Source organism: Amia ocellicauda, chromosome 10 (genome assembly GCF_036373705.1).
Source record: "Amia ocellicauda isolate fAmiCal2 chromosome 10, fAmiCal2.hap1, whole genome shotgun sequence".
Taxonomy (NCBI): domain Eukaryota; kingdom Metazoa; phylum Chordata; class Actinopteri; order Amiiformes; family Amiidae; genus Amia; species Amia ocellicauda.
The window spans coordinates 2,298,347-2,323,133 of NC_089859.1; the positions used below are offsets into that span (position 1 = coordinate 2,298,347).

Sequence of the window (24,787 nt, forward strand, 5' to 3'; positions counted from 1 at the left end):
CAATTTGAGCAAATGAAACAAACGCACAGAAGCTTTCTCCGCATACATTTTTTAGATATTATGGTTTGTTTGTTTTCTGAGAGATTTATAGAGTTCTCTTGCTTTTAATGGACCTCTAGGTGCTTTTTATCCTGACCACACCTCTGGAAATGATAAATTAGATGATGGAGTGCCACCAAACGGGACCCACACATATACCTGGAGTGTAACTGTGGACCATGCGCCCACCCCCGCTGATCCAAACTGCCTGACATGGGCTTACCACTCGCACCTCGACGCACCCAGAGACATCGCGTCTGGCCTCATCGGAGCACTGCTCACTTGCAAGAAAGGTAACGCCATCCTTTTGTTAGAATAATTCTAGATGTTTATGACTAACATTAGACTGACAATTATTATTATTATTATTATTATTATTATTATTATTATTATTATTATTTGGAGTTAACTAAGGTAAACTGTTAAACTAAAGTGTCAGTTAGACCATGGCACTTTTCCATAGCCTAATAACATTTGGCTAGACATTGATATGGAAAGCTGGGCCCATATTTATTTTCCATCGAACGTACCATAGAGTTATTTAATTAGCATTTTGATATTAGTGTGGATGTGTCAATCTATATAGTACAGGTTTCATTGCCTTTGAAATACATCCTTAAAGAAACTAAGATACATAAGAGAGACAGTTAGAAACGGAAGTTGTATGAAATATATTTAACAACAATTTTCGAATGTGTGCTTTCATTTTGAAGGTGTGGTGGACGATGTTTCTCTGACTCGATCCGATGTTGACCAGGAGTTCTTGTTAATGTTTCTGAATGTGGATGAGAACCTGAGCTGGTACTTGGATGAGAACATTAACCGATTCTGTGCCGACCCGATGTCGGTGGACAAGGAAGATGAGGGATTTCAAGACAGCAACCAGATGCACTGTACGTTTCTGAGGCAAACTCATAAGGGCTCGGCCATTTGATTAATGTATAACTGGTTTAGATTCAAACCCATTCAAACCAGACTACATGTATCGATGGTATTGGGAGGCGGGACAGCTATTGAATGTGACAATGGAGAATAAATTAAAATCTGAAATGACATTGACTTGCACTAGTGTACCATCAACGCAACAATTAATGCTGGCATGGAAAAAATGTATCAACGCATCAATTGCTTCTTTAAACACCAAGAAACTAGTGACACTGTCTTGAAAGAAATTAACAAATTAAGGAGTTATTAATCCATATGTATTTATGATCTCATTCAGCTATTAATGGCTACATGTACGGGAACCTGCCAGGCCTGGAAATGTGTGCCGGAGCGTCGGTGTCCTGGCATTTGCTCGGGATGGGCAGTGAGGCTGACATTCACACAGCCTTCTTCCACGGCCAGAGCGTCACCGTCAGTCACCGGAGAACGGACGTGGTCAGTCTCTTCCCGGCAACCTTTGTGACGGCAGAGATGGTTCCCACCAACGTTGGGAGATGGCTGCTGAGCTGCCAAGTGAACGAACACCTGACAGGTAAACTTCAGAGTCCCTTTCACACTCCTTTAGCAGCTGCCTGTCCTGTCTAAGAGTCAGCCTCTTGGTTGACTTGGTTTGGACTGTTATTGATATAAAATGAACACTAAACTAGTTCTTCCATGACTGGGATCGGTTGATATGATTACAGACAATGCTTAAGGAGAAGGGAAAAAATGGTAGAGGCTTGGTGACCAGTTCTTCATCTGAACAGCAGAAGGTGTAGCGGTGCATGGTCGTTGGTTAAAGTGAATTCCCTAGATCTGTCTTTGTGGTCATCAGTCAGTTTGAGGTCAGTGAGGCGTCTGCTGAGGAGAACTGCAGCCACACTGTTTCCTTTTGCAGAAGGGGTGACATTACATCCAGTGTTGGTAACTTAAGCTGAAACTTTAGAGCCTCCATTACAATACATGGAATGCATGCACTTTTATAGTGATTTGCAATATTAGTCTCGATTGTAGACTGACAAGAGGACCCTGGGAAACACACACAGCCTGTACCCATACTGCCCTCTTCTGCTTAAAGCATGACGTGCATGGTTCCTTAAATGATGCTCTTATGCACCTTTACGAGTTGCTATATTATATAGGTATAATGTTTGGCACTCTTCCAGATCGATTCTACCATGTACACAACTGTGAAACTTTACCATTTAAAACTTACTGTATAATGTCAAAAAACAGAACTCAGTCAGGGTTTCAGGACGTGTTGTTCCATAACTTTTCAAAAAAACACCAGATTTGTCTTCCCTGGGGCAACTCAGGTCAGTATGTTAATAACTGCTGTTAGGGTTAGGGTTAGGGTTCTGCCGTTTTACTCCTTGATAGTAATGATATTAAGTGTTGCCTCATCCACAACTGCATGATATATATTGAAGACAAAATTCTTATTTTTTCCCTTCCAACAACACAGGAGATTAAAGTAAGTTTGTGGAAGTAAACAATCTCACATTTAACACAGGGAAAAAATCTGCCAACTGCAGCACAATCATTTTGATCACAGTGTATTGGAATATTCAAACAACTCAAATCATCCCACTTGCCTGCATTGGATTGTATGAATAAGCTACAGCACAGTAATATATCTTATAGTGACATTTGGTGTCCCATGAGAGAAAAGCAGAAGCATAAAACACAAGTTTATCAGATATTGGATACATATAATACAATTACTTTTCTGACATTCTTTCCTCAAATATTTTGCTTGCAAATATGTCACTTCCTCTGGATTCTTAATATAAAATACAAATTGAGTCAACACTTTTGAAATCTGACATTTACATTTTATTGATGTCAACAGGGACACAGCATTTTTATATCCTTTGACAATTTCCAACTCATTATTTTAAAAGGGTTGGCTACATTTCTATAAGAAAACATGAATATTCATGAATATGAATTGTAAAGATGGAAAAATGCATTGTAAGTGGTTGAGAGGTTATACATTAACTCCTGTTCCCTTAATGCATTAGCATGACCCCATAACATGTAAAGTATGTTGGGTGTCTAGATAAAGCACTATAGAAGTGTAATTATTATTATTATTATTATTATTATTATTATTATTATTATTATTATTATTAAAGTTGACTCCTGGCAAGGAAGTCATGTCTTATGCTTTGGCATTAGTTTTTACTGTTCACTCTTCATGATAAATGCATATATACATATGACAAACTATTAAGCATTAACTCCAAGATAGAATTGTATCAGGACTGTTGATTCAGATGTTCATCTTAAAAGGGTTTAATGTGACTCCAAAAATAAAACATTTAGAAATCTCTGAACCAGAGCTAAACATCTGTCAATACTGATCAAGGAGCCATATATTATTTAGGAAATGTGAAACCAACTGCATGTCTTTAGTTAAGAGTGGAAATTCAGCAACTGTTCTTCTTAAATGTCACACTGCTTTGGCTAAATAAATAAATAAATAATGGACATAATGAATTAAGCATTTACAAAGAAAAGTGAAAAATCCATTTAGAATGGATACATTTTATGTTTTCATCTACTTTCTTTCATGCAAGCCATTACGGATATATAACCCGGTGAGTATTGTTGTTTTCCAATCAAATGTGTTTCCAGTCTCGTTGTTGCACAGTCCAGAGTTCAGCTTGAATAGGCGACTAACTTTAAAAGCATAGCGTACTCATACAGTTATGTATTCATGGTCTGTAATGCACTTTCTTTTGAGGTAGAAATGTTCAAATGAAATGTTATTCTTGTAGCTGGTATGGAGGCCCTGTTTGACGTGAACGAATGTCTCAAAACTTCTCACACTCGGCACATCGCTGGGAAAGTGCGAAAGTATTTTATCGCCGCCAAAGAAGTGCTGTGGAACTATGGGTCCTCGGGGAAAGATGGAGCGACGGGCGACAGCCTATTGAAAGAGAACAGGTACAGAAATGAGCACAACATGAAACGCCACCTAACAACAGTCTACAGAAGGCACTTTTTCTTTACTAGTCTGAATCTGAATCCATACATTCTTTATTGCAGCTACTCTGAGATTTTCTTCAAACACAACCAGGAGAGAATCGGGGGAGTGTATTGGAAAGCTAAGTACATGGAATTCACGGATGAAACGTTTAGTACGGAGAAAGTCAGGACGGCATCTGAGCAACACCTGGGGATTCTGGGTAAACTGGTTTCATTGACATCTCTTAAGTTGACGACTCCTTAATGATTAATGATGGTTCTGGAATGCAACACAAGGATCTGAAGTTAATATGAACTTGTCCCTCTCTCTGTCCGCTCAATTGCCTATTCAGCTCTTTTACTTGTTAGATGAGATGAGTGCTGCCGAGATTGTATCTGCTGAGCCACCTATTTTAGTATCATCTGCAAATTTGACAAGTTTGCTAACTATCCCAGAGTCCAGATCATTAATATAGATTAGAAAAAGCAAAGGCCCTAATACTGATCCCTGTGGAACTCCACTAACAACCTCACTCCAGTTAGAAGCAACTGCTCTAATCGACACCCTCTGTTTCCTAGACATCAACCAGTTCATAATCCATCTACTTACATTACCCTGAATGCCTACAGCTTCCAATTTGAGGATCAGTCTTTGGTGTGGAACCTTATCAAAAGCTTTTTGAAAATCTAAGTATATCATATCATATGCTTTCACACGGTCTACAGCTGCAGTTGCATGTTTAATAAATTCTAATAAATTAGTAAGACATGATCTGCCTCGTCTAAACCCATGTTGACTATCTCCAAGAATATGGTTTTCATTAAGATGCTGCTCTATTTTTACAGGTGATGCAGGTGAGACTGATTTGTCTGTAATTTCCTGGCTCAGTTTTGTCCCCTTTCTTGTGGATTGGTATGACACTCTCCCTGGTTGGTTCCCTGACAAATTGAGTTAGAAAGCAGTCATTTACCATCTCAACCATTTGTATTTCTGCTTCTGTAGTCACAACTGGGCTTTCCCAGTCTATGTTTGGGAAATTGAAATCCCCCATTATAACAGCCACATCCTTGCTACATGCAGTCCTGATTACACTGTACAATGCAACATCTTGCTGAATATCTGAGTTGGGTGGTCTGTAACACACTCCTACCACTAATCCTCCAGATCTTTTATTCAAAAGTTTAACCCACAAAGATTGTGTTTTGTTATTGAGATCTAATTGAGAGTTATTCTGCCTCAATGTCGTTTTTGACATATAATGCTACCCCACTCCCTCTTCGATTTTGCCTGTCTCTCCTAAACTGTGTGTATCCTTTCAACTTGTATTCATCCCCATCATTTTCTGTAAGCCATGTTTCCGTCACTCCTACAACATCATAGTCACCCGCCAGCACTGTGGCTTCTAGGTCTAACATCTTGTTCCTTATCCTCCTGGCATTGAGGTACAAACATTTCAGGACTTTCCTACTAGCGGGTTCCCTTTGTTTTCTTTCCTTAGAGGAACATCTCCCATTGTCAGAGCTCCCTGCCCCCCTGGTCCCTAGTTTAAATGATTCTCAATTTTACTGCACATACGCTCTCCCAATGCATTTGCCCCCCGTCTGTTTAGATGTAGACCGTCCGGTTTGTACAGGTCCCATCTATACCAGAAGAAAGACCATTGCTCCAAAAATCTAAATCCCTCCACCAAGATTTCAACCACGTGTTAAACTTTCTAATCTCAGCCTGTCCCCCTATCCTGGTACGTGGTACTGGAAGTATTTTGTTGAAAACTACTGTGTAGGTTCTGCTCTTTAGTTTTGTTCCTAACTCTTTAAATTTGTCTTGCAGAACCTCTGTCCTACCTTTTCCTATGCCATTGGTTCCAATGTGGACCATGTCCAGTGGATTCCCCCTAGCTTTGGCCAGTAGCCCGTCTACTAGTTCAGGGAGATCTGCAACCTGAGCACCAGGCAGGCAAGATACAATGCGGGTCTCCTTATCACTAGAACACATTGTGTGATCTACGCCTAAGAATCGAATCTCCTACTATAACTACCTCCCTGTTCTGGGGGGGGAGTGGGCACCATGGTGCTCTGGTGCTCAACTGCCCTCCCATTACCCTCTGAGCTGTCATTGTCCAACTCGGTGTCCAGCAGTTGGAACCTGTTGGGCAATTCAAGCTCTTGGGGTGTCTCTAGGGGTTGTGCACGCCCTTTTCTGCGGTTACGACCTACTGTAACCCAGCAGTTCTGTACACTTTCCTGCACTAAGGTCTCAACTCTCCTAGGTTTTAGCTGCACACCATCTCTCTCATGGGCCGATTGACTAATTCTTCTATATCACTAATACAGTTCAGATCAACAAGCTGAGCCTCAAGATCAAGAACCTTGATCTCTAGGATTTCAACCTGCCGACAACGTTCACAAATGAAATCTTCTTGGATGAGTTCATCCAGGAAGGCAATCATTCTGCAAACCTGACACTGTAGAGGCCACATGCTTCTAAATGTTAGTTTTTTCAGTCTCTTGGTTCCTGTATCCTAGTCAACTGCTTAACTTTTTGTGACCGAGAAACAGCGTAGCTCTTTCTCAACAGCTGCTTTAAGTAGCTTTTGTCTACCTGCCCCTAATTCACACCTAACTGGCCACACCTGGCTCCTCCTGGAACAGAATTCCTGCTAGTCCTTGACTAAATCTCCTTTCTACAACCTATTTACTTATAGGTTTCTATATATTATTTTGCTGTCCTTTCATTAGAAGCTTCACTGATGTTGTGTTAATTGGAAGCCTCTACTCCTGTTTATCATTATACTAGCTTTTACATTGGTGTATGACATTATTTTAAGCTATTTTTTAACCTCTTACTAGAAAAAGCCACTTACCAAATTACCAGCTTTGATTCATCTCAGCAGTACTCTGCCCCTTTTGTTTGATGAAGGCAAATTGGATGATTCATCAAGTACTGCCCCTTATGCCTGACACAGAGATTTCCGTCCTGCTTTTTCCCATTTGGGTTTAATGGGACAGTAGGTGGGAGGGGGGTGAGACTGCACCTTGTTTATCTGATTAGTCCTGTGTCCCTTTCTTTATATTACTGTGTTTTTAATGCATTGTTTTTGCTTACAGTGTGTGTATATATATATATATATATATATATATATATATATATATATATATATAATCATGAAGGAACACAGCTAAAAGCTTTGGAATTAAAAACTAAAAACAATATAGTTACATAATTATAATTGTTATTACAAAAAGCTGGTGAGACAATTAAGAGGTGATTTATAACATCTGTGTTCCCTTACATCCTTTTTAATATTGTTTCTGAGATTAAACATAACTTTTAGTAATGATATATAGCCTAAAAGTAATTTTTTCCCCCTAACTTTGTGTACAGAATCTGTGTTTTATTTATCCACGCTATTGCGTCTGGCGATTCTCTCATATCATACTTTAGGCCCGGTGATAAAGGCTGAAGTCGGAGATACTGTCCTGGTCACATTCCTTAATGCAGCTTCAAGATCTTACAGCATCCAAGCGCACGGTGTCATCTACAAGAACGACCACAACAGAACCCTAGATGATGATGGTATGTTATTACAAAGGTACTGGGACATGTATCTGTGTGTGTCATTTACTTACACCTTCTCCTACCTTGTGAGCTCGGTTTGCTTTATTTTTTCTACTTTTTCTACTAGAAGGCACTCAGAAACCTACTATATCTAATATATACATAATAGAGTTATAATTACCTAAGAACTGTACAGCTTTGGTTTTCACATCTTTCCCTTGAGGCCCATTCCACTCTGAAGTCTTAATTAGTTAATTGAATAAATCTGTAACCAATTTAACCCCTTGCCTAATTCTAAGGTGGGTGAAGACTTGCTGTACTGGCTCTCGGTACATCCAACACAAGTGTGAAAGATCATCTCCTGCCAAACCTGGCACACTGGCATTGTGAAGATGTTTTGTATCGTACTATTATTGTATCATAATCACATGCAATGGGAGCAGGACGGTAGAACCATCTCAGTTTATGTAGTCTTGATTTTCCCTTCAAGGCTAAGTGAAGGTCGATATTTCTTTATTCTGGGTGATCTATGTTCTGTACCAAATAAACCATATCAATGTGATTTCTGTTATGGGTTTTTGCAACCTCGGTCCAAATACCTTTAATGACCTGAATTCTGAAATTACTCATTTTTGTACAATCTGTTTTATCTGGTTAGGATGATTCACTTCTCTAAGCATCAGTGGAAATAAGGAATATGTTTGCCATCATGTTTCAGTGATTTGTGAAGGCGGGGACGTTTCATTTGGTGTTTGCCTCTCCTCTGAAGTACTTACTGATGTGTTCTTTGATTGATTACCTAATTCCACATATTTTATTTTCAGCAATGTAATAAACACAGTGCAGGGGAGTGATCTGCACTCAGAAATGAAGTTATTTATTCCCGAAAGAACTAATACATTTTGTGTCAAGGAGGAGAGCAGAAAAACAGAAGACCTCTCACTGTGACAGCATGTCGTTGCAACCGAGAAGCATGATTATAAAAAGTGAGAGGCTTTTATGATCAACGAGTCGAGAGAGTGACAAAAGTAAAGAGATATCATTTAAGAGCTTGTGAGCCATTTTAAATTTAATGTGAAAACACTTAATGGGGAAAAAAACTGTTTTGTTATCAAGGTGTCTCAGGGGAAGTCGCTTCTGTGCAGCCACTACATAACTATACCTACACATGGACTGTGCCCGAGGGCTATGGGCCGACACTCAGCGACCCAGCCTGCCTCACTCGGATGTATTTCTCAGCCGTGGACCCCATCAGAGATACCAACTCGGGCCTTGTTGGGCCTCTGCTGGTTTGCAAACCCGGGACATTGAAATCCGACTCGACTCAGGTACCCACATCCACAGGGACGGATACAGGGATGTTTGTTTTCTAGTGCTTTAGTTAACAAAACAAACAAACACGAAAAACACTGAGCTTTGATTAATATTACGCCTGATCTTAGATACGTCTCAGAATACTTAATCAATCAGCAGAGCAATTATTAGAAATGGTAGAATTCAATACAACAACTACAACATTTCCTTCAAGTCACGTGTCATTTAATTCCAGTTTAAACATATGACAATTTAGGAATTTAGGGCTTCCAACTAGTCCTGTTAAACACGTACAGAAAGAACAGGTTTTCAGAGTCAGTGCTGAACTGAGATTCAATTGATCATGTTTGGTAATTGTTGTTATATATTACCAGTTGCTGTTCAAATGCAATAATCTTTCATGGATTTCAAACAATAACATTTACCAGCTTTGCTTAAATGTGCAGTTCATCTTCTGTTAACTGTTATGTTATTTCACCCTTATTTGTGCAGATTCATAAGTAACGCTTATGTTTATTCTTGGTACTAAAAAGACCAAGTGATCAGTCACTCTATGATCAGAGAGAATTCAGTTTGGGTTGGAAAATCAATTGACATACATTGGAGAATCTGGGTTGAATCTGGGTATCTGGGTTTATTTATTAAGCTATTAGTTTCTTATAATTATCAATCCTGCTGTATTTGTAATATGCTGTGTAATACAGAAACACTAGCCGTTACGCAAAGTTTTAAAATGAACTACTCTCAGATTGGGGAAAGTTTTAAGACCCAGTCCTGACTTGTTCTTTTCGAGGCCTGGGAACCGTAGATGTAAACATGACTTATTCTTCTCTCACTGGTGCTAAGAGTTCCCCTCTATCTTACTCGGCATTTATGTATTCCAGTTTATAAATGGGTCTCCGGTGCCATAATTCTTCACCCTGAGACATTCTAACAATACGTGCTGGATACTTTTCATCACAATTACGCTGTCTGGAGCACTGAATTGTACTGATTTATTAATATAAGCAATGAGCGGGGAAAATTCTAATGCTTTCACTGTAATTTAACTAAATTTAACAGCACCATACTGTTAATCTATGAGACTTGATAGATGACAAAGCAACTTTCTATAAGTAGAAATTGCCTGTGCGCACCCCCCTCCCCTTCCCCCAAAACACATATTGGATTTATTAATAGATTTATGAATCTTTTCCACTTTGCAGACACTGTAAACTCTGTAGGATTGATTGTTAAGAGGCTCCACATGTTCTTAGAAACATTTCTTCAATTTCATTCTGCGGAAGTATTCACACTTTTAGACATTTTTATAGTCAAGGAAAGCATAATCAATTTGGAGCTAATCAAATGACCAGACAACGTGCTCATCTGAGACATATCTGGCTGATTTCTTCATATCTACTTTACAGTTGTATTTTAAATGTATCACTCGCTCTCGGTGTCTGAATTCCACGGATTAAATTATGCAAAGGAATCAGGCCAGTAACCAGTGATACCGTAATTCACTTGCTTTCCTGGGCTGTCAGACTCCAGTCCTGTTTCTTGTTCCAGCCCAGAGCTTTCCTGCTTAATTGGTCTAATCAATCAATTAACAGGATGAATTGAACTCTCCAGACTCTGAAATGTTCTGTTGAGGCACTATTTGTAGTGATCAACCTATTTTAAATTAGCCACTGTAAAACTAAAATGCGAATGTCTTAGATAAACTGACCCAAGAAAATAATTACATGCATTGATTAATTGAGAGCTCCTTTGGTAATGGAAACCAGTAGATACTGCAGCCGCCAAGGACTGAAGTCTGACACCCTGTGATGAGTTGATCAAAGAATGTGTCTGATTTCTCAACAACTGGTTCAATGGATAAATTAGTGTGAGCCTCACCGGATGTGAATGATCCCACTTTAAAGTCTTTAACTTTATGCTGCTGTTCCCGAGCACCTCCTTCATCACTCAGTTCAGCTACTGAAGCACCAACCCAATCAAGATGCAATTAGGAGACAGAGACGGATAGTATTGATACTGAGGTGTCCTGGTTAGTCACTGAGTCACCCATATATTATAGAAATTGTTTTAGACTTCATGAAGACTCACTGGCTTTATGTTTGCTCCTGGATTATGATATATACTTTGAAATGTTTTTTATCACTATTGTAACTTCAGGAGAATTCATATAGGGCAAGTTCAGCTCAATTAGATTAATTTACAGCGTTGTATATTGGCATCAGCATGGCATAGTGTTTGAAGTTTATTCTTATGTTTTCAGAAGGATCAATTATTATCATGTAGGCTGGCATGATAAAGAATAATGTTTTTTTATTTCATGTTTATCTTTTTTCTTGCACAGAATGGAATAGACAGGGAGTTTTTCTTGTTGTTTACAATTTTTAATGAGAATCTAAGCTGGTATCTGAGACAGAGCTTGCTACATGCCAACATCAATCCCGGTGACATAAATACAGAGGATCAGGAGTTCCGGGAGGCGAATCAAATGTTCGGTACGTCTCAAGCTGCCAAATACAGAGTCTGTGTGTCTACAGCTCACTGAGATCTAATCCTCAAATCCCTTGAATTTAAAAAAACTTTGTTTCCAAACTAATACGGTGTAATGGTCAGTAAATGGCTTCCAAAATGCAACACACAATCTGAGACCATGTGGGCATTTTGAAAGGTTTCAAAGATGCACTGGGAGATTTTCACAGGGAATATTTTTCTCATAAATCACATTTGAGGTAATGACTTTCCAGCTTCATGCATCAGCCAAGTAAGACCAGCCTGTTCTCAGACGCGCTCCTCGCTGTCACCTCTGACACGAATGTAATGAAATTGTGTTGCCTGTTGCAGCTGTGAATGGATTCTTGTACAGCAATCTGCCTGCCTTGGAGATGTGTCTGGGGAGTAATGTTTCCTGGCACCTCCTGGGTCTGGGTGGTGAGATGGATATCCACGGGGCGGTTTTCCAGGGAAACACGATCCAGATCAACAGCCGACGCACAGACTCGGCCACGCTGCTGCCTCACACCTCTGTCACGGCACTGATGCAGCCCGACAACATTGGTAAGTCTACTGGGCCACCATTTTTATTGTTTCCCTCAATAGCTGATTTTATATATGAGACAAGAAGCTGGCTTGTCTCATGTGTGTGGCACGCACTTCAGAAAGAAAGTATATTTTATTTACCGTTCTTGATGAATTGCAGAGAGAATTCCTTGTGAATTATCCATGAAAGGACTATCTATCTGGTACTTGTGCTTTGATGGGAGTGGTTTGCTGTTTCCATGTCGTTGCTCATCCAAGGTGTCTTTTCCAGGCACCTTTGGGGTCATATGCCAGACCAGCGGGCATTTTCTAGCGGGAATGAAACAGCAATATCAGGTGTCTGCCTGTAACAGCGATGGCGTCCCTCCTGCCCCTGTACTTCAATTCAAACTCCCCTCTGTGTATTACATCGCAGCGGACGAGGTTGAATGGGATTATTCTCCAGACAGGACATGGGAGTTTGGCATTCAGCATAATTCCACCTCTGACAGGTAAGATGGCGACTAAGAGCTAACGAGGAAGTGCAACTTAACACAAATATACCCGACAACAGTGGCGGTCAACCTTGTGCCTGGAATGACTCAATCCTGCAGGTCTCTCTAAATCATCAATTGCTAAATACCTGGAACATCATTTAAGTAGTGATTAATTTGAATTTAATAAAGAAACAGAAGAAACTCTGGCTGTTGTGGGCAAGTGTTGGCCGGCCCTGGCCTAAAATAGCTGCATGTGTTGTGCTGCAATTCTTTATGTACAATGTGATGTGTCAGGTTGTGGGTCTATTGAATTCATACAGCACATGATCTGCCATCAGCACAGAGCGCAAGTAAGACGAAAAGCTTTTTATTTTGCAGTGAAAAGTTGTTCAGAAAATAATTACAGTTGTCCAGGATAGATAAACTAGATCCTTTTGTGCCCAAAGGAATGTTAATAGAAAAATACTTTGTGATTTTACATTGTCAGAAGTTGAGGGTTTATCGTGTATTTGCCAGGCAGAGATTTGCACTCTGAACAATGTGGACATCATAATGCACAAATATGTCCAGATTTATTACAGAGACGCACACAGTGCAAGGAGAGCTCGGTATTTTTAGATCATGCTCTCAGACATTTCAGTTTGTTTTCACTCCTCAGACATCACCAAAGGGTAAATGTCACGTTCTTATTATGATCTTACTTAGAGCTTGGAGTCCCATTTCATTGTCCTCAGATTGACCTAACTGTTCGCTGAGGACCTGGCTGGACCACAGTGACTTTGTTTGTCTATCCACAGTTATGGTGAGATATTTGTGGGAAAAGAAGACGGCCTCATTGGATCAAAATACAAGAAGGTTGTTTACAGAGAATATACAGATGGATCTTTCACTAAACTCAAGGACCGGACAGACAAGGAGCAACACTTAGGGATACTTGGTATCTATCTCACAACCTGCACTCTTGCTCAGGAACACAGTGAATAGTTCATAAATACATCTAATGTAAACATAATCTGTGCTGTTGTTTATACATATGAGTGACGACTGGTGTTTCTCTGATGTTCAACTGGAACACGTTACTCAGAGCTAATGATACACAATATAAAAGGCTATGCATGTGTTTAGTTTGAGTTTTCATTTATGAATCGTAAAATCATTTCTTTTTACACAGGTCCCCTTATCCGGGCTGAAGTTGGAGATATAATACTGATTGTTTTCAAAAATAATGGTGCATACAAGCATTCCCTTCATGCCCACGGGGTCCAGGAATCCAATGGGGGGACAATCGCCGCAGCTCAGCCAGGTATGATCACGATTACGGCAAAAAAGCTTTGCAAATCAATGTCTTATACTCTTACATATTCTCAGGATTGTTGGCGTTGGTGATAATTGGTGTGTAATTTCATGATACAGGAATCCCCTCATTCAGGAATAACACCTATTACATGGAGTCACTGTCAGATGGTCCCTGTGAGGTTCCCTCAGGAAAATCTGTTAGATTAATACTGAAGAAGCCCCACTTTAAATTCAACCTTTCAGATAGAATTAAGTTTTTATAATGTATTGTATCAGTAATCTGAACTCCAATGCATTTTGTAGAGTGATCATCATTTTTATAATATATTTTTGTCCCCTGTGGAAGGACTATCTCTAGCTCTCTTTCTTGTATTTGAAAGTATCTCCATGTTGACTGGATTAATAAATAATTGTTATTTAATAATTGTAGTTGTTCGTACATTCTGTGGAATAAATATATACAGTTAGGTCCATACATATTTGGACAGTGACACAATTGTCATCATTTTGGCTCTGTACACCACCACGATGGATTTGAAAGAAAACAATTAAGATGTGTAGACTTTCCTCTTTAATTGGAGGGTAATTACATCCAGCATCACAGCATTGGGTGAACGGTGTAGGAATTACACCCATTTTTATATGTGGTCCCCCAATTTTAGGGGCTCAAATGTAATTGGACAAACTAACATAATCATTAATTAAATTGTGAGTTTCAAAACTTGGTTGCAAATCCTTTGCAGTCAATGACTGCCTGAAGTCTGAACCCATAGCCATCACCAGATGCTGGGTTTCTTCCCTGGTGCTGCTCTGCCAGGCCTGCACTGCAGTGTCTTTAGTCCTGCTTGTTCTTGGTTGTTCTTGACATGTATTCAAATCCAACTGGGACTTACCTAAGACCCTGGGGAACAGCCCCCGCTTCCAACATTGAATACAACTTGAATCAGCTCTGTGGCAGTAATACTTTCTGAAAATAATTGGTGACTGAAAGAATGAAACTAATTTGCTGGAAATGCCCCCCAAAATATCTCCCCTGGCTAATGGAGATGTAGAGGGCAGTCAGTGTGCCTGAGTGTTTAGCAGCCTGTCACACAGGAGGGACAATGCAATAAAGTTTTCACGAGGAGTCACACAAGGGGTTAACTTATAAGCTTCAGTGATCTAAAGTTAAATTCATTATGACTTCTTGTACTAAATAGAGCTTAGATTATTTTTTTACCTCAGGATCCTTAGAAAAGAACCAGCTTTACCGACTTGTTGATTGGAATAGTGAACAGATGTTCGCTTCTTTCTTTTTCTTTCTATCTATTCTCTGTTTTTATTACCAACTTGGAATTTCTTTAATCTTAATTGATACTGCTCATATAAGCCTTAATGATGTATATCTCAAATACGCATTCTTTGTTCAAAGTAATTAGCCTGATTAATGTATTACAATTAAGTATACTATAGTGTAGATTTATGTTGCTCCTTTCCAACACTGAACATTTGAAATGTAACCCAAGGACTCAACCGGAGACTGTTGTGCGGCTCATATGTTGAATTATTCCCAATCAATTGAAGATTGTCCTCTGTGAGAAATATCAAGCAATTACTCACTGCGCTGTGGCCACCCGTGGCTTTCTCAGTGCCAGGACTGATGGCGGGTGTATGTCTGTCATTTCTCTCAGGGGAGATAGTCGTGTACAGATGGAACATCCCAGAACGGTCCGGACCGGGACCCGGGGACTCTGCTTGTATAACCTGGGCTTATTACTCTATGGAAGACCCTGTAAAGGTAATCTACCATATCTGGTTTCCATGCTGCTTCTTTTAAATAGCTCTTCTGCACACACTTCTGTATGAGCTTTAGAAGTTCTAGTACACAAGTTGTTCCAGTCTTTCTAATGTTAAATAAACTCCTCCTGAGTTTCCAAAATGACATTTAAGTGAACCTAAAAACCAAGAAACAAATTCCTCTTTTCCACCTCTTGATATGTTGTACTGAACTTTTATCTGAAATACATTTTATTCTAGAGCACACAAAGAAACATTTTGAATGAATTAACCTGCTGTTTTTTAACATCTGTTTACAAATGTGTGAGAATGTCTTGGTAATCTAAATTATGCTCTTCTGCTGATGTACCCATCTCAAATCGGTTTGAGTGAATATACTAAATGAAAACCCTCCCATTTTTCGGATGGTGGGCTTCCTAACAGGAGGGATACATATGTATATAGCGATGAACACACAGCTGCTCCGATAATACGTTTTAATGAATCTTTCGCAGTAATTATAAATATTTTCAGGCTGCGGTATGCTTGAGACCAGACAATTGAACCAGATGGGTTATTTGTGTGCATCGCCTAATAAGAAAATTTTGCTGAATGTATGCCTGCAGTTTACCATAGAAAATGATTAAATACAAATTCGGATATTAATATACAGATACATCCAGAAAACCCACTCAAAGATACAGGAGATGCAGTACAAAACTGGAAACTAAATGCCATTAGAAAGTATAATACAAGTTAAAAATGTATTCTACAGGAATCTTTCCGATTATTAGACAAAAACGTAATTGTAGCTTTTCTCAAATAAAAACATGAAGTCAGTCAGACTGAAAATTAGAGATTGCATGTACCTGTACTCATCCGAGATGCACTGTCAACCTCCGACAGGTTTTAGATACTAATAAATGCAATACCTCAAGAATATATTAATATATGATCGTGATGTTGTTCATGACAGCGGCCAGGTATCATTTCTAAACAATTCCAGAAAAGGAACAAAAACTCAGCAGCCAAAATTAATTCAGTTCAAACTTTTGAGCTTTTATAATTGTAGACTTGAATTTTCTGCTTACTCTACTGTTGAAATAATGTTGATGTGCACAGTACATCAAAATAATATTTTATATTTTAAATTATATATAAAGTTTTTTTTTTTTTTTTTTTTACTATGTTGATAGTATAAACAGTTGCTTCACAACAATTGTATATAATTGACAAGCTTCCCTGTGTAGGATGTAATTAAGATGTTTTTTTTCATGAGCTCTTAAGATATTCAGGCCCTAATGATCTCAATCACACTGCTTTGTTTGAGTCCAGAGTTGAGTCAGGAATAGCGGTATGTTTGTGTTTGTGCACCAGGTCACTGTGTGATTGTATGCGTGTATTTACTCTCACACAGGATCTGCACAGTGGTTTGATTGGACCATTGATAACGTGCCGGAAGGGCACTCTGACTCCTGCCAGGACTCGAGCAGACGTGGACCGTGAATTCAGCCTCCTGTTCTTCATTTTTGATGAAAACCAATCGTGGTATCTTGACCAAAACATAGCCAAGTACACCCAGCACGACACCTCTGAGATTAATCTCGAGGACGAGAGGTTCTGTGAGAGCAACAAGATGCATGGTGAGCCCGGCCAGCCTGTAGGCACTAATGAACAGGCGCTCCGGTGGAAATGACTTTCACTGCTTGACATGGGGGCTGTGTAAATAGAATTGCAATGAGACATGCAATGAAACTTGCCCTGGATAAGGGTGTCTGCTAAGAAATAAATAATAATAATAACATGAAGAGCACCTGAGCAAACGGAGAATGACATTGGTTGTTTATAGCTTCCCACTGTTTTTATTAGTAGTAGTAGTAGTAGCAGCAGCAGCAGCAGCAGCAGCAGCAGCAGTAGCAGTAGCAGTAGTAGTAGTAGTAGTAGTGATAATAATAACCATTCCTGAACTTTAACGTATTTAAACTAACTTTGTTTTCTAAATGTGCTGCACAAATGTGCAAAATGTGTGAATCTTTCCATTGCAGGAGAGTAGGGTTTATTTTAATTGATTTAAATGCTATTATCTAAATGATATGTAATCTGAAATTTAGTGTCCATTTTGCGAACGTTAAATAGTTTCATTAGCTGGTGCTGAAATTGTGCTCACACCCCCGAGGCACTGAGGGAAATGACCTGTGGACTAGTTGATGCTATGCTTGGCACGGAACACCAGCAGTTTGGGACAAACCATTGATATATGCTTTTTTCCAGCAATAAATGGGAAGATTTATGCAAATCTTCATGGACTTGCAATGTGTGAGAGAGAGCGAGTGGACTGGTATCTGATAGGCATGGGGCAGGATATCGATATGCACACGGTTCACTTCCACGCACACAGCTTTACATTCATGGTGAGTGTTTTTAGACACTTCTATCTCAATCCCTTGTTGAGTTTCCTTGTTGAGGGGTAATTTAATCATTCACATTCAATAAGACGCCAGCACGTGTTTATATTACTGTGTTCAGTGTCGTTTAAGTTCTGTAAACATTTGTTTTCCAATATTCAGTTCATTATGACATTAAGAACACAAAATAAACATTTTTATAATGATATCATTGTTAAAAATAGGTTTGTATAATAACTTTGTGTTAATGCAATATAATTGAAACTTTTTTATTGACATATACAGTCTCCGCCATAAGTATTTATAGATTAAACTAATACAATGGTTTAATTATGTATTCTACAGTTAGCAATTAATTAGTCACACATGTAGGTTGGTGGCATCGATTAAACTGTTGTTGAAATTCTGTTTGTCAGGCATTAGATGATTATGACTTCCCTCTTTTTATGTTTGTGAATAACAGCTTATTTTATGCCCATGTTTTATTTGAGGATGGAAGTCGTCACAGGGCAGACGTGTTTGATTTATTCCCCGCAACCTTTAAGACATTAGAAATGGAGGCCAGTAACCCGGGCACCTGGCTCCTTCACTGCCACGTTTCAGACCATATCCACGCAGGCATGGAGGCTCTGTACACCATCTACCCCAAGCCTGGTATGCAGCTCAGCGCTTCTGTTCATCTCTGCGGAAAACATTTTCAAAATTCTTAATTTACTGAATGAACGCAAAGTACATCTTGCTTTCTTAAATCCATTATGCAGCCGATGAAATGCTGTTAAGAGCTGTTGTGAAGCACATTTATTACATCTTGCCAAAGAGAAAAAACAAGAACTGCTGTATTCATGTTTAATTTAAGATATTTTCTCTGCTTTCTCATCAGTGCCGCACATATTCAACGTTAATTCAGGTAAGTGATTTAATATGGTACATTATGAAACATAAAAAAGGAAAAAACACAAACCCCTCTTCTTGAATAGTTCTCACAGGGGTGGTGATGATTTGTCACAAGGTACAGACAGAACTGAAACATACATCATCATACAGGACTCTTGAGAGATTTGACCATCTCCTCCGCAGTCATCTAAGTGTCCGGCTGCTGTCAGGCATGTTAGTGTGTTCGCACGTCTCTGCGGTTGTTGTAAAAGCCCACGTGTACCCGCTGAGAGGAGAGTCAGAATGAGAACCACACACTTATTCCACAGTTAGATGTAGAGCTACAGGAATATGGACAACCTATCATATCAGCAAACTAATAATCTGGGACGAGTGCCCTAATGAGCGATCTGTGTGTGTTTGTGTATCAGAGGTGCTGGTGATTTAAACGTGGTCGTGTTCCAGCTCTGGCCTGAAGAATTATAATGTTCAGAAACAGCAAATGCTTTGTAATGCAAATCCTCACACTCTTCCGCTTTTAAAGATGAATAGATCATTACCTCATTTTAAGCAAGAGCAGCAAAGCTAATTATTTTCCATTACGTGACTGACATAATTAAGATCAATTAAGTGCGTAACCTATACATAAAATATATGTAAATCAATATCCCTGCCCCAGCAAACTGCAGAAGCCTGATTTTTCCTCTGGGTTAGATCCTTATTTTACATATTGTGTGTTAATGATCAGTTATAATGACCGTGGGACAGAAATATGGAAAAAAAACCTAATTATAAGTGTAAGAGATTAGACACATTTGTATTTGTATTAATAATACCAAATAAACAACCACTTCTTGTGTATTTTATACACACATTCCTTCCACAGCGAATGACCACCTTATTCATTAAAGTAATGATCAAAAAGGGATAAAGGGTGGCTATACTCTTCATTATTTACCAAACATCAGTGATACTCATTGGATTTATTTTAAAATTATACCAAAAAAAGGAAATTGTCAACAACAGTGATGTCACATCGTGAACCAGCATCAGGTTTGACTGATGTTCATCAGAGAAGTTTAAGTAGGTGCCATTGACTGTGATCACAAAGTGAACCCCAACAAACCCTACCCTATAATGAAATCCAATCCAATACATCAGCCTTCATGCTACACTTAAAACTGCACTACTGACAGTCATTTATGGGTTAAAAAGCAACTTAACTTTGTTCTCCAGCCCTGGTCACAGAGAGCCTCACTCAATAATGTTGTACGGGGACCTTCAGTAGATGTTAGAGAATATGTTGATCTTGACTTGTTAATCCAATAATTGGTTCAAATATGTAATATAGATCTTGGTCGGAGAAAATGAACCAGGAGACCATGGACCTTGGCTGGAGAGCTGGAGGCCCCAGTGAATGCTGTTTGTTTCACAGCAATTGGACTGCTTCTGCATCTAGAATAAAAATGTTCATTTCTGACTATACCTTATGATGACTGTTTTCTGTAGGTCCAGAGATAGCAGATGACCAGGTGAATTTTCTGGGGATGTTCCTGTCACATGAAGATGCCGAGCTGGTGCTCAGTGTCCTGCTGGTGTTGGGCGTCACTCTCCTACTGACAGCTGTCATTCTTCTGGGAACTGTCATCGTCGTGTCCAGGAAGAGAAGAGGAGTAAATAAACCTCCCCCCGAAGCATTGTCCTTGAATATACTATAAGCGAAGCCTGCATTTTATACATGTAGGACCGATTATATTTTTGTAACGTCTCAGATTGTATGAAATAAATATGTGACCACGGCTCTGTCCTCTCACAACACCAGGGGTGGGATTAAGATAGAAATGAGCACAAGCATCAAACTTTCTGGGTTCCACTCTGTGTGGACCGTCCCACTGCAGCATCAATGCTGATTTCACATTTTTTATTTATAATTTGCAGCTGCTTCTCTGATCTTCAGCCACTATAGAAACCAAATATAATTTTTCAACCCATTTTACCGATGTAAAGGCCAGAAGGAGAGGGAGACAGATTTCACTCAGATCCTACTCTCTCAGATTTGCACCGAACCAGGCACCGCTTTTTCACTCTGCATCTGGGAATGCAAACCGCGAGGCCTTGAAACAACCCTACCCATGTATGATCATTCCCACCAGAGCAATCTGTGGATTAGAAACACAGGAATCTCCCCCACTTCACTCCCCTTTGAAAGACCGAGGAGGAATGAAATTATGAATAATTCAGTTAAATCAGTCTTAAGTGTTTGCCTAATTCCTTCACGAGGCCCATGGGTTCTCTGCGCAAAGTCATTAGATTTCTCTAAGCAATTATTTGTCTCTCATGAGAAGACGAAACATTACTAATTCCCAACGTGCATTAAAGCCAAAAACCCATGTCTTTAAATCCACCTCAACGCTCTTTCGTTTTCAGTCTCCTTTAATTTTTATGGAATCCATCTTTCAAGGCTTAACACTGACAGAGGATATGATTGTCTTAACTTGACACTCGCATCAATTTACCTTGTTTGTTCAGCCTTTGTAGACTAATTCCATCTAACGAACAAACAATAATTCTTGGTCTTTCGAAAATGTCAACAGATGAGTGATAGATTACTGTCTGCAAATAAAAATAATTTAATATGTCTGCAACTTATTTGATCACACATTGCTGAGGGATGAGTTCATCATATTATGGTGGCCCTTAAGTGCAACTGCTGAAAAAATAAAAGCGCCTGCAACGTTTGCAACAGCTGAAACAATAAAGCAGCGGCTGCGACATTTGGAGCAGCTGAAACAATAAGCGAGCGCGTGAAACATTAATAGCAGCCCAGAAGTGCACCCGCTGAAAAAATAAAAGCGCCTGCAACACTTTCAGAAGCAATTATGGAAAGGGAGGGTACATCATAAAATATCTTTGACTGACGCCATTGGACAGCAAGCAAGTCACGTCGGCCGAGCTGCTTCTCAGAAGAGTCAACAGAATTTCAGAAAGGGGCACCAACCGCGGAGTGCGCGAAGGCTAAACACAAGTGGCAAGTATTCATATTAACATTTTTGTGATCTTCTGCTCTCTATCCACTTTGAGGGGTGATAAAACACGCCTGTGCCCATCTCAATTACACTAAACACACAAGGCACACATGTACACGAGATGCTCATTATTATTTTAGAGGTCGTTACATTGCCTGTGTATCTTGCGATAAAGTGGTGTCTGCCCTGAGGAAATGCAGCTATTTAATGTGGTCTAATGCTACTTATTGGATTGATAACACAACATGCTTTGAACTGCTGCACCTGAGAAAGTCACTTTGAAGAAAGGAAGCCTGTAAACACCACGACTTCATTGCTCATTCAGACTCGGAGGATCGGGCTCTCGTGGTGGTGTCTGTGATGGCAGTTTGCATCCAAGATCTCACTAACGAGAGGTCATTGTCAAAGATGTTGTTGAGTTAGCAGCCTATACTATAACAATACTACAACAGCCGCTAACACTCAATACAGATTCAGAGAAAATGGATGGTTACATTTTAAGAATATACCATAATATTTGTACCACAAATTGAGGACCAAAAAACATTGGCCAAAATGGTTTAATAGAAGTATGCAAAAAAATATCAAGACAAAGAAAATGCTGTATAGCGCATACAAAAAGGATGGAGATGAAACAAAATACAAAGAATATGTTGAGCTGCAAAGAGACCTTGAGAAAGGGATCAGGAAAGCAAAGAGGGAAATAGAAAGAAACATAGCTCTTGGAGCTAAAACTAATGCAAAGAGCTTTTTTCAATACTACAACAGCAAGAGGTCAATAAAGGAGGAAGTGAAACAGATAAAGGGAGAAAATTGAAGTATCTTGGAAAATGAACAAGATGTGGCAAATGTTCTAAATGAGTATTTCACAGAGGATTTACAAAAGAAAAGACAGATGACAAGTTAAAAACCAGTCCAGTCAAATCCTAAGAGAGATTAGGATAAATGAGGAGGAGGTACTAAAGGGACTAGCAGAATTAAAAACCAACAAATCACCTGGGCCAGATGGGATATTTCCAACAGTACTTAAAGAAATGAGGGAAATTATTTATAGGCCGCTAAGTCAAATATTCCAAATGACACTTAGAACAGGGGATGTGCTAACTGACTGGAAGACAGCAAATGTCATACCAATCCACAAGAAAGGGGACAAAACTGAGCCAGAAAATTACAGACCAATCAGTCTCACCTGCATCATCTATGTTCATTTTTTGAACATGCAACTGCAGTTGTAGATCAGGTGAAAGCATATGATATGATATACTTAGATTTCCAAAAAGCTTTTGATAAGGTTCCACACCAAAGACTGATCCTCAAATTGGAAGCTGTAGGCATTCAGGGTAATGTAAGTAGATGGATTATGAACTGGTTGATGTCTAGGAAACAGAGGGTGTCGATTAGAGGAGTTGCTTCTAACTGGAGTGAGGTTGTTAGTGGAGTTCCACAGGGATCAGTACTAGGGCCTGTGCTTTTTCTAATCTATATTAATGATCTGGACTCTGGGATAGTTAGCAAACTTGTCAAATTTGCAGATGATACTAAAATAGGCGGCTCAGCAGATACAATCTCGGCAGCACAGGCTATTCAAAGAGACTTAAATAATATTCAGTTGTGGGCCGACACCTGGTAGATGAAATTAAATGTTGACAAGTGCAAGGTATTACATGCAGGTAACAAAAATGTCCACTATAATTACACTATGGGAGGAATAGAACTAGATGAAGTGACGCATGAGAAAGACCTAGGAGTCTATGTGGACTCCTCACTTTCTCCATCCAAACAATGTGGGGAAGCAATAAAAAAGGCAAACACAATGTTAGGGTATATTGTCAAAAGTGTAGAATTGAGAACAAGGACAGTGATGTTCAGACTGTACAGTGCACTAGTTAGAGCTCATCTGGATACTGTTTACAGTTCTGGGCTCCACACCTCAAGAAAGATATCGCTGCTCTAGAGGCAGTTCAGAGGAGAGCAACCAGACTTATTCCAGGTCTGAAGGGAACGTCCTACTGAGAGACTGAGGACCTGAACCTTTTCACCCTGGAACAGAGGAGACTACGTGGGGACTTGATCCAAGTCTTCAAAATCATGAAGGGCATCGACCACATCAAACCAGAGGAGCTTTTCCAGATCAGCAGGGACACAAATAGAAATTGGGCTTCAAGGCATTCAAGACAGAAAACAGGAGACAATTCTTCACACAGAGAGGCGTCACAATGTGAACAAACTCCCCAGCGATGTGGCTGAAGAGACAATTTGGGAACATTCAGAAATAGACTGTCAAACAGACTGGCAATGATGGGGCGAATGGGCTCCTCTTGATTTGGACACTTTCTTATGTTCTTATGTTCTTATGTGCCAATTGCGAACTCTTGGTCACATCCAAGAATAAGATCTTTAGGAGCATTTCCGAGCATTGTTAGTCATTGGCACATCTCTCTCAATACAAGCAGACAGGAACTAGATTAGCGTCCACACTCAACTGGCAGTCGTTTGACAGTTTTCTGTCTGTCTGCCTTAGTTGTTTCAAGGCTACAGGGTGACTGGGTACCCCTGCTTCTAGACAGCCAGAGAGCGCCCCCCCCAGCCGTAGACTCACAGCCAGGTTAATGCCCAATCCGATCCTGACCGGCCACTGAGATTGAATCCCAACATTTCGCAGGTCCCTCGTACTGTGATTGAGTGTCTGAGGGGATTTGATTGTTATTTCCATTTTGTTTTTAAATTGTAGATATTAAATCACTCCTATAACTCAAAACACAGAGGGGAAAAACTAAATAAAGACTGAAGAAACATCTTTGGTGCTCCTACTACAGTTTGGAGCTAAAACATCTTGTTTGTTTTGCTTTTGCAGTGCAAGCTTTTTAAATTATTATTATTTAACATAATGTTGGTGATGTGTGAATATTTTCTGCCAGATTCAGTGAAGACATATAATTTATGCTGGCAAGTTCAAATGCTATTATCCTTTTCAAAACCTGACCAAAGAAGTAAGGGTGGCGTGCAAGATTCAATATGGTTGGATAAAATGTAGATTGACTTGATGTATAGAAAAATGACATCAATAGATATGAGACATGAAGTACATTGAATATTACATAGTTTTTTTGC

The 24,787-nt window shown here is 39.4% G+C and overlaps 1 protein-coding gene across 8 annotated transcripts in view; it reads left to right on the plus strand.

Moving 5' to 3' along the window:
- Positions 1-20,449, plus strand: part of LOC136759718 (hephaestin) — a 29,732-nt gene extending 9,283 nt beyond the window's left edge. For 7 of the 8 annotated variants that reach the window (XM_066714712.1, XM_066714709.1, XM_066714714.1 and 4 more), the window contains exons 4-22: positions 120-332; positions 753-932; positions 1,262-1,516; positions 3,747-3,915; positions 4,018-4,157; positions 7,382-7,529; positions 8,408-8,481; positions 8,612-8,823; positions 11,154-11,304; positions 11,651-11,863; positions 12,117-12,336; positions 13,119-13,258; positions 13,493-13,624; positions 15,288-15,394; positions 16,790-17,015; positions 17,644-17,783; positions 18,269-18,431; positions 18,658-18,684; positions 20,160-20,449. In XM_066714712.1, the coding sequence (XP_066570809.1) occupies positions 120-332; positions 753-932; positions 1,262-1,516; positions 3,747-3,915; positions 4,018-4,157; positions 7,382-7,529; positions 8,408-8,481; positions 8,612-8,823; positions 11,154-11,304; positions 11,651-11,863; positions 12,117-12,336; positions 13,119-13,258; positions 13,493-13,624; positions 15,288-15,394; positions 16,790-17,015; positions 17,644-17,783; positions 18,269-18,431; positions 18,658-18,684; positions 20,160-20,368 (3,119 nt within the window). In that variant the 3' untranslated portion in view covers positions 20,369-20,449. The remainder of the gene's footprint in view (positions 1-119; positions 333-752; positions 933-1,261; positions 1,517-3,746; positions 3,916-4,017; positions 4,158-7,381; positions 7,530-8,407; positions 8,482-8,611; positions 8,824-11,153; positions 11,305-11,650; positions 11,864-12,116; positions 12,337-13,118; positions 13,259-13,492; positions 13,625-15,287; positions 15,395-16,789; positions 17,016-17,643; positions 17,784-18,268; positions 18,432-18,657; positions 18,685-20,159) is intronic. The other variant, XM_066714715.1, reaches the window with a different exon arrangement.
- The last annotated feature ends 4,338 nt before the right edge of the window (positions 20,450-24,787 follow it).